The following is a 10,072-nucleotide window of genomic DNA, read 5'->3' on the forward strand; positions in this document are numbered from 1 at the left end:
TTTATGAAAAGTTTGATAGGATTTCATACTATTCAATGAGTTTTGCTGTATCACAGTAAAGAATGTTGTCAAAACGGTAGTTAACAGCATTTTGATTAAAAATGGACAGTTTTAATGAAAATGCTTTTCCTTTATCTAACAATATGTCCTAATAGTCTAAAACCGTCAAAAATATAACCTATATCAAATAAAATCAACAAATTACGGGTGGCCGTCTTACCCCCGGAGGAGGTGGCCGTCTTGCCCCCAAATAAATTATTTTTTTAAACATTTTTTGTAAACAGTTCATCGCATTTTTTGAACTTTTTCGAGGGACATAATCTAGGGAAAACTTCAATTTAACATGAAAAAATATTTGAAGACAGAAAAACATATTGTTATTTAACAAAAATGCCTAAGTTGTAATTCATGAAAATTACATCCAGTTTCAAGTTCAAAAATAATTTGTTTATTTTGAGCTATTTTTATACTATTTCAAGCAATATTTATGGCAAAGGTGACTCCATAGTCCATATGCATTATTTAGCATGAGGAACAGTATTGCTGAACATTTTAGTAATATTCATTAGTATACTTAGTAAAACAGTGGGGTGGCCGTCTTACCCCGCCTGGCCGTCTTACCCCCAGCTCCCCTACAGAGTGTTCAAGAGAGACATTTCGAAATACTCGGTAAAAATCATACTTTTTGTCAACAGCTACATAATGTAAACTTAACTACATAATGTCTTCTGAACACTTGTTCACGTCAATTTTATGTAAGGTTCATCAAAATATAAGAACAGTCATGTCTATTTTGTATTTCATGGTTCCTTAGGCAATTCTTATTATTATTATAGTTTATTATTGACACTTTACCATAACGTGGCATTCGTGTCACCTTAGGCAATGTTGGCAGAATATTTGAGTTAAACTGATTATTTCAATACACTACTTTTGAAAACATTTTATTTCGTCGTTTAATTAAAACAATTGAAACAGAAATAAGGTCTCGTGTTCGAGTCTCGACATCGATACTTTTTTTTGAAGGTTGATTTTTTTTTTAAATGAAACCACGAGTAAAGTACTCTCATTAATTTCGGGATTTATCCTCTCCGTCCGTTCACAGTTGTCATTTTACTACCGAACCATGCTCTTTATCCTCTCGTATACCGATGCCCAGTTCTGGGTGTAGATATTTGAGCCATCTCAAATGAAAAAAAGAAAATTGTTGCGTAAGAATAGGACATAAAAATATTTAATGATCTCAATCACCAAATCCTCCAAAATAGTATGGATTATCAAACGTTGCAGTTGCAAATTTGCCTCTTAGTCATAAAAAAACCTTTAAGATTTTTGTTTTCATTTCATTCAGTCGATTTCATTACATTTTAATCGATTCATTTATCACGATTAACAAATTGTTTTCTTTATGTAGCATTCAGAGGTTTAAAGTATCTTTCAGCTATGGATTCCCCATTTTTCGTCAATGAATAATCTCTCCTCAACCCAAATTCGCCAATAATTAATTTATCAGCAAATTTGAGATCTTCTAAAAAATAGGAAAGATGAATTTTTAAAATTTTTGAAAATTTTAGGGGTGGAAGTTCGACTCGTTTGCAGTAATTTTTGATGTGTCCCAGACTATGCTTCTATGCATTTTTTTAAAATTTAAATGATAATAATAATTTTCTGTACACAGCAAAAAAAAGTTGAATTTTTTAATGTTGAAAATTTGGTAGGTTGAATATTATCTCTTTTTTTTTGTGTAATATTACTTAAAAAATGTGTAAAAATGTGAACCTGAAGAATATTCATCAAAAACTGATGAAAATTCATCATTTTCAGAGGTAAAATTAATCATTTATTTTGCCACAAAATCTGTCACCATTTCCTGATGAATATTACCATCATTTTTTTTTTCTGTGTAGAAGAAAATATGTAAAATATGCGAATAATTAAAAAATGACTGTTAAATCACCGAAAAACTAAAAGACAAAAGGTTATTATAGGAGGTGGTATAATAAGCCAAATACTATCATAAACAAACATAAACTAAACATTATAAATGCAAATTAACATACTACATGAAACAAGAAAATATAAAACAACAAAAGTAAAGTTTTTCGTAGAACAAAAGTTGCTCAAAATGACCTCTTTAAACAGGAAAAATAAAAAAAAATCGGAAAAAATCGATTTCAAGAAATCATTTCTCTAGACCCGTAACATAAAATAATTAAATTTCCAATTTGACCCAACCACCAAAATCTAATCCAGCTGTATTATTGTATTCGATTTCCACAGGCCTCGCCAGCGGCCAGCGCCAGGACCAGGATGACCCGTGCAAGACCAAATCGAAGGTGGTCGGCGACGCGACGTACTGCGACCGGTACTGGGAGTGCGTCAACAACCAGGCCGAGCTGTACGACTGCCCGAACGGGTTGGTGTTTGCCGGCAAGCACCGCGGCGTGACCGAGGGCTGCGACTACCCGTGGCGGTCAGACTACTGCGACGGCAAGCAGCTGGCAAGTGAGTCATGAGGGCGATATTCTTTAGTTGTAAACAATTCTCCACAATGTTAGTTTACCATCAGAAGAAAATATTCAGATAAATCGCTCCTGTCTTGCAACGAAGCCATTTTCAAATGGGTAAAGTTCCGCCGCGATGACCGTATGATTTATGAATCTCATGATTATACCCAGGTTATTCTCACCGAACAAATACAGTAAACTAACATTTTTTCCAACCCACTCCCCCCAGACGGCCCCATCTCGACGGAGCACTGCGACTGGCTGTACGGCATCTTTGGCCACGAGACGTCCTGCACCCGGTACTGGACGTGCTGGAACGGAACGGCCACCGAGCAGCTGTGCATCGGCGGGCTGCTGTACAACGAGAACGCCCACAGCTGCGACTGGCCGGAGAATGTCGAGGGTTGCCAGAAGCACCGTAAGGAGCTCTCTATTCCGGGGTACAAATTTCCTAGGATTTCATGTTTATCCTCCCCCTTTTTTAGCCCTCTGCAACGACGACGCTAATGGCAACGTTCCGCTAGGAAAGTCCTGCAACCGGTACTGGCAGTGCCAGGGTGGCTACCCGCGGCTCCAGCGATGCCCGGCCATGCTGGTGTTTGACCGGCGAAGCCTGCGCTGTGTCGTGCCACCGACGGAGGACTGTGACATCCCGACCACCCCGCAGCCCTTCGACGGAGACCTGGAGCAGGGCAAGGTAAAAGGGGGGAAGGGTTTCAACAAAAAATAGTGCAAGGAGTGACTTGTTTCCCGGAATGGAATATTATGAAAAAAAAAAAAAAATAATTAAATAATTAAAAGTTGAAGGTGTAGTTGGAAATATGGGCATGGTTGGTATTATATCAAATACATGGACCTTTAAAAATTGCAGAAGAAAATTGTTCTAAATATCGCTTTTGAAGACAGCTTTAGCTAGTTTTATTTTAATTCGAGCAGTTAAAAAAATAAACGAAAGCATTAAAAAAAACGAGCAGTTATTAAGAACGATTTTTTATGAAATTTTGAGTTGATTAGCATATCACTTTTTTGTAATTCCGTTGTGAAAATACTAACCTTATTTGTCCTTCTTTTGGGGCCGAAACTACCTTTTTTTATCTAAAAAAATAGTTCTGAAATAGTAGTTTATGCAACAAGTTGCGAAAGCATGATTTTTCCAGCACGAGTCGTACATTCATCCAACAAAGTTAACCATGTTGGATAAATACGACGAGTGCTGAAAAAAATCAAGTTTTGCAACGAGTTGCTTAAAACATTTTAGCAATTCTGGAAAACGTTTTTTTGAATGAAATTTTAGGTCAAACATTCATGTGCTAAGAATTTACCGTTCAAAACAAAACAATATTGAAAAATGATACTTTTCGATACAAGAGTTGAAAAGTTCAACTTTTCAGCACCCATTTCAGTGGGACTTTTGAGCACTGTTATTAAAAGATATTGATTTCCAAATATTTTATTTTTGGTAGTTAAAGGTAGGCCGTTTCGTTTCTCCAGAAAGGCAGAAAAAGTTGACAGTTTCACAGCGGTTTTGTAGCGGTAATAGTCTGTGTTGCGAATTGCTAAATGAAGATTTTTTCAGCAAGAGTCGTACATCTATCCAACGAGGCTAGTTGCCAAAAAACAAAAGATTTATTATGATAACTAGTAGACAAATACTTTTTTTTAAATTATAAGGATAATAAGGTCGCTGCTACTATTTTTTTTAATGTTTATGTCCCTCGGATCTGACTCAAGTCAAAAAGGGGTTAAAATACAAAATAAAATGAATAACAAGCGATGGTTTCAACTATTCAGATTTGATCAAATGATAAGTTTGAACTTTAAAATTTTGGCCTTGTTGCGTAATGAACTTTTTGTAGCTATTATGAAATAAAAACAAAACAAAGTTGACTTTATAGCTGTCGGCCACTATTGCTAGTACCAACCACTAGTGTCTTTCTTTTATCTACAAGGACTTCGCTGCCCTGGGCTCCTAAGTGTTTGAGTACGGCACAGAGCGACGTTGCCGGATACCCTTATTTACACAAAGAATTTTAGAGCGCCCGCCGCACAATCCAGCAACCTCTGGATTGTGAGTCCAGTGCGCGGTCCGATTGATCCACACGGGCGGGACAAGTAGCTATTATATTATACGATAAAAAGAAAGCCGTGTCGTTACCCTTAAACGTCGTTCTTTAGTTGACCGAACTTTTTTGCATTATTTCGCAGTGTCGAGGGCCGCATGTGAAACATAAATAAAAACTACTAGAATTCTACACTCCATAAAAATGTCTGTTTTCTTTAAAAAGAATCCAATGCAAAAACATTTTTTATTTAGTTTGTAATTTTGAATAACACTACTCCAAATTTTATGAATTTCGGTACGAAATTTTTATTCAGTTTTGCAAACATATTTGATTTGAACTTTCTTTTTAAAATACTTTTATGAATTTTATTTTTGCTTGATAATGATGATTATGTTGAATTTAATAATAGGTATTTTGTCTTACGATCTGGCAAAAAACAAAAGAGAAAATTATATTTTTAAAATTATAAGGATAAGAAGGTTGATGCGACTGTTTTTTCAACAAGCGATAAATACAAAATAAAATGAATATCAAACGATGGTTTCAACAATTCAGATTTGATGAAATGATAAATTTGAAGAAGACTTTATTTATTTCCAAGATTTGTTCCTAGATGCTAAGTAATTTGCTTCCTTTTCGAAAAACTTTTCAAAAACTTTTAGTTTGTATTTAATAACTATTACACTTCAGGAAGCAATACAATTTTCGAAAGAAATTTGCTTGATTTCTAAGACACAAATTTCATACAAAAAACCGCAAAAATCATTAAGGGCCCATTTAACCTCAATTCCGCTAAAAAAGCATTTTTGGCCGTTTTCAAATGTTAGGTCTGATTTTAAAAACATCAGAAAATATTTTTATCGTAAAGATCAGACAATTTTCCGTAAAAATGGCGGATTGCACTTGATAGTTTGTCACATTTATGTTGATAAATATAAAAATTATGTAAAAGGCAGTTTATTCTGCATTTGGAAAATTGGCCCAAAACTGATTCTTCAATCTTTTTATTTAGTTTAATTTCTATATCAAACTACCAAGAGCAAATCGTCATTCTTTTGTAATATTGTTTGATCTTTTGGATAAAATTATTTTCAGATTATTAAAATCTGACCTAACATTTGAAATCGGCCAAAAACTATTTTTTATACCAGGGAACCAGCCGCGTTCAATAAAGTCCGACTTTGGGTTCCATTTCGCCCACTGTGCAATGCTCCACGGTATCAGCATTGGAAAAAACAAAAGTGCTCAAAACTGGACTGGGTGTTTCTGGCCAAAATAATTAGACTCGTATTTTTTTATTTGGCAATCAAGGTGACCTTGGGTGGTTCGAAAATGCAATTTTCGTCGATTTTTGCTAAATGAAAGGTGATTTGTTGGATCAGATTTGAGGACCGAAAAATCCAGCCTAACATTTGAAAGGGTCGTATAAAACTGTTAAATGCCGTTTTGATGGTTACTGGAAATTTTACGTAACATATAAAAAATGGAAAGAGTTCATTAATTCATTTTCATATTCAGAACACTTGACTTTGAGTATCGTTCTGCCATTTTTTTGAGGCATGAAGCTGCAGTTTGGCTCATATGTGATGTTTTGATTTGAATGTATTATTAAAAATACAAAATAAGTGCAACCAACTTTGGAATCTAAACTTTCTGTAAAATGTCTATTGCACTTATTTACATAATTTAACCAAACATGTAACAAAATTTTACGTTTTTTAATTGAACAAAACTGATGCTGAAAAAAGTTTTTACTCAGTTATATTTATGGACATACAAATCTGAAATGCTAAGATCTATCTTATGTATCGAATTCCGGGAACAATCATTCCGGGCAAAGTCACAGCACCTTGAACGTCTGTGTTGTGGCAGAACGCGACGCACATGTGACTTAATGGAAACTTATTTTTCGCCCATTAATGTTGATTATAATCATTCTCGTTTCCGGTTTTGTCCTTCCATCGTCAACGCACACCCAAACCACCAACCCCAAACAGGGAAATGCCATTTCGAATCTGCCACCGGGTGCCATCCAGGGAAAGCTCGGAGGAGGTAGCGGCGGCCGGAAGCAAAACTAAGTTTGTGATAATGACTGCTGGCGAGAAATGTGAGTGTGTGTGAGCGTCCCGAGCCCTTCATCCGTTCTACGATCCAGTTCCGGGAAAAAAACCCCGGCAGGAGCAACAGCGGTAACGGATGTCCAAAACATTTCTCAACCTTGCAAGTTTGGCCATGCTCCCCCCCCTCGAATGAAAGCAAAACCAACAACAGCAGTGTGGCCATCCCCGAGCAGATGATGGTTCATTTTTTGTTTGCACCCGCCGTCCACAAGTTGCAAAACGTTAAAATAAAGCGCGATAAATTTCTACCGAAGAAGCTTCGTCGGCAAAAGAAAAAACCACGGCGAATGAAAAACTTCATAAGTTTTGTATATAAATAATATTTTTAATTGAAAATAATGTTTATACTATTATATTATTTTCCACTCGTTTTTATTATGCTTTATTATTTAAAACCCAGAAAATGAGAAAGAGAGTAAAACAGCGTAAGATTAATAAAGTAGTGAAGAAAAACACTGTGAACTGAAGTTGTTTTATTTCGTCTCGTTTATTTTCTTGCCAGGATTGATGACCCAATATTTGAAGAAGCACAAGGACTCTATCTAGCAACATCCCCCCATCAAGTCCAATAAAGATACAATCTCCCTTTGAAGCACAGTGATGGAAGCGAAAAGTTTTTTCTAATGTGACAACTTGAACGATTTAATATCGTCTGTAATATGACAGTTTTATGGCTTTCCGGCGGATGGCGATGGACAGTGAAGGTGGTGGCTAAGGGACAAACTAAAATAAAGGAAGCTGCACTACTACTCAGTGTCACTATCAGTATCCAGGAACCGTTGAACGGGGTAACATTGACATTGGGAAAATTATAAAATTTAGCAGTTCAGCATTTTTTCGGAAAATTGGAAAGTCATTTCAGTTGTAATTTTCGATTTGGCCAAAATTTTTGCGGAGGCTTCGCTATGACTCTAAAAGCCATTTATTACAAACAAACAAATTAGACAAGCCACAAACAGTTTCAAAATGCACCACAACAATGGGACAAAATGCACCGGGTAAAAGCTGTTTTCATTAATCACCACTAGATGACACCACTGTTTTTACAAAGGAGCATCACAGCGGTGCATTTTGCCCCGACACCGCTCATTATATAAAATTCAATTAAAAAAACATTTTTAATGATGTTGGACTCATCTATCTATAGAATAATGAAGATTGTGGTAAACACCATACAAACAAGCACTTACAATATCAATAAATGATTTTTATATTGTCCAAAAATCATATTGGAAGTTCAATAAAAATTAGTTCAAAACACAACATTTTAATGTTTTGCAAATAACTAAAGTGGTCAAAGACAAACTTGTAGGAAATTAGACGAGCTTTTCGGTAAAAAATATTTACGAGACTGAAAAATTATGTCTGTCATAAAGAAATTGTGAAAAACTATAAAAAAACCTGTTCTTTCAAAATTTTGCCTTCCTCACTGAGGTAAGGCTTAAATCCTGCTCGAAAAATGAACGTTTGAAAAACAACTCGTAGACCTATATTCATGTATACCTATCGAGGCCTCAGAATCGAAAACTGAACAAATGTGTGTGTGTGTGTGTGTGTGTATTCCCCTTGGTGCTCAAAACTCTTGCCAAGTTTCCTCGGCACTAGCTTACCCGATTTGAGTCAAACAAGTTGCATTCGATCCGGTTTGGTGCCCCATATACTGTGCTACGTTCATCCCACATATTCGAAACACCCACAAATGCGGAACACTTTTGTGGTAATTTGTAAATAAAATGAAAAATGCAACTTTTTTGCCGACTCTGTTATTTTTAGGGCCTTTATTTGGACATTCTCTTGCTATTTCAATAGCAAAAGAAGTACTTTTAAAACAAAAACTGCATTTCCAGACTATTTTATCCAAAGCAGCAAAACACTGCCTCCAAATTGCCTGTTTCATGATTGTGGGATGTTATTGTGTCTCCCACAATTGTGAAACACCTGAATTTGACTGATATTTTCAAAAAAAAAAAAAGTTATCAGACCATTCATAAAACATTACTAAGCATGAGTTTTATTGGTTTCAGAGTACGAAGTCATTATTTTGTTAAAAAATATGTACTCCTGGAGAGAAAAAAAGTTTGTTTACATCGTAAGAAAAAAGTGTTCCGAATTTGTGGATTTCAAGGGTCAATGTTTTTCTTTGAAAACTTGATATAAAACGTAAAAATGTACAGCAAGTCTATACATCAATGGAAAGATCGCAAGAAAAGCTTTCACATGAAGGTAAAAGAAAATCATTATGTTCAATTATCGATTTTCTATGATTTGTTGAACATTGGCCGATCTGTAAACTGTTCCGAATATGAGGGATGACTGTATTGAATTGTTTGAAGATCCGATAAGGTGTGCGAATCGGGTGCTGGAATTTTGATTCCGGATCTCACTTATCTATACGAAAACTATGTCCGGATCGATCATCCGACCCATCGTTGGTTTGGTAATCAAAAGACCTTTCCAATGAGTCCAAAACATTAAATATCTGGCAACCCTGTCTCGAGATATGACCACATAAGAGATATTTATGTACTTATTTGAAGCCGGATCTCACCTAACTGTATGTAAACTATGTCCAAATCCATCATCCAACCCATTGTTGGTTAGGTAATGAGTCTTTTCCATGAGTCCAAAACACTGAAGATTTGACAACGCTCCGTCTCATGTTATGACCGCATAAGTGACATTTGTGTATTCTTTATATTGAGAAATAGATGGAATTTGTGTCCAAACCCATCAAATCACCAAATGTTAGTAAAAAGTGAGGAATTCACCAACCACATAGGTGGATTAAGTTTGTTTTTATTTTTAAAACCATTGTATCTTCACAAGGATTGGACCTAGGACAGTGGTCAGTATGTAGACTTTTATGTAAAATTGTCTGGGGAATCGATTTTCTCTATCGGTTTTTGAAAATTTTGGCGTTTAGACCACCTTTCAAAAAAAAAAAAAGTTTTAGTAAATACCATCCTGCATTTTTCGTCAGTCTTTTTGTGACATCTTAGGCTACTTTCTCTAAAATTTTGAACGAAAAGAAATCGTGACATTTCCTTAAAATTTTACGTTTTAACTTAAAAGTAAAAAAAAATCATAGAAGTGGCGTGTATTTTTATTCCAGAGTATTTTTTAGAAAGCTTGTCAAATTTCCTACAAGTTTGTCTTTAACCACAGTAATTTTTAAATTACAAAATACAAAAATTTTGAAATAACTTACGCCCTTCTCAAATGTTATTTACGAGTATAATTGGCTCCGTAAACACAAAAATGGCTTATATAAGCCTAGGATTACATGTCCACAAAGTTTCATTGAAATCGGAGAGGGTCGGGTACTAAAGTATCAGAAAAAAAAACCTGATTTGAGCGGGAATTGCTCTAGAAGCAAACCCAT

The 10,072-nt window shown here is 35.3% G+C and overlaps 1 protein-coding gene across 2 annotated transcripts in view; it reads left to right on the plus strand.

Moving 5' to 3' along the window:
• The window catches only part of LOC6052225 (protein obstructor-E), a 124,074-nt gene extending 116,922 nt beyond the window's left edge, over positions 1-7,152 (plus strand). For both annotated transcript variants that reach the window (XM_038262525.1, XM_038262526.1), the window contains exons 3-6: positions 2,281-2,505; positions 2,737-2,925; positions 2,993-3,204; positions 6,568-7,152. In XM_038262525.1, the coding sequence (XP_038118453.1) occupies positions 2,281-2,505; positions 2,737-2,925; positions 2,993-3,204; positions 6,568-6,648 (707 nt within the window). In that variant the 3' untranslated portion in view covers positions 6,649-7,152. The remainder of the gene's footprint in view (positions 1-2,280; positions 2,506-2,736; positions 2,926-2,992; positions 3,205-6,567) is intronic.
• Positions 7,153-10,072: the final 2,920 nt, after the last annotated feature.

Source organism: Culex quinquefasciatus, chromosome 3 (assembly GCF_015732765.1).
Source record: "Culex quinquefasciatus strain JHB chromosome 3, VPISU_Cqui_1.0_pri_paternal, whole genome shotgun sequence".
In the NCBI taxonomy this organism is placed as follows: Eukaryota; Metazoa; Arthropoda; class Insecta; order Diptera; family Culicidae; genus Culex; species Culex quinquefasciatus.